The sequence below is a fragment of the Penaeus monodon genome, chromosome 15, assembly GCF_015228065.2.
Source record: "Penaeus monodon isolate SGIC_2016 chromosome 15, NSTDA_Pmon_1, whole genome shotgun sequence".
In the NCBI taxonomy this organism is placed as follows: Eukaryota; Metazoa; Arthropoda; class Malacostraca; order Decapoda; family Penaeidae; genus Penaeus; species Penaeus monodon.
Genome location: NC_051400.1, coordinates 28,490,528 through 28,490,917, shown reverse-complemented (window position 1 = coordinate 28,490,917; position 390 = coordinate 28,490,528). Strand labels below are relative to the sequence as shown.

The window sequence follows — 390 nt, the reverse complement described above, 5'->3', positions numbered from 1 at the left end:
ATTATCAAGACAAGACGAAATTATTCACTCTCTCATTCATCTCACTCCTAAATCTCAGGTTAACTCACCTATACAGTTCCTGGGTCCCATTCCGAAGGGAATGTGCGTGAGGTTGGTGATGTTCGCCCTGTTCTCCGGCAGGAAGCGCTCGGGACGAAATTCCTCGGGCTCAGGCCAGTACTTCGAATCCCGGTGGATGTTGAAGATCGGGGTTGTCACTATTACGCCAGGTTCGATGGTCACGTCCGTTCCGGGGATCCTGCAAACATTTAAGGTGAGCCATGGTAAAAGTCACCTTTACCTCCCTCTGTGTGCCCTCAGAAAACTAAGCGGCAGCTCATTTCATATTGCTTTTCTTGGTATAAATAGGGACTTGATTTCGCATTAACG

The 390-nt window shown here is 48.2% G+C and overlaps 1 protein-coding gene across 1 annotated transcript in view; it reads right to left on the bottom strand.

Moving 5' to 3' along the window:
- The window catches only part of LOC119581911 (cytochrome P450 9e2-like), a gene marked incomplete at its 3' end in the record, with an annotated part of 8,862 nt that overhangs the window by 420 nt on the left and 8,052 nt on the right, over nucleotides 1-390 (bottom strand). Inside the window, 1 exon segment of the mRNA XM_037930075.1 lies at nucleotides 69-259. Coding sequence (XP_037786003.1) covers nucleotides 69-259 — 191 coding nt within the window.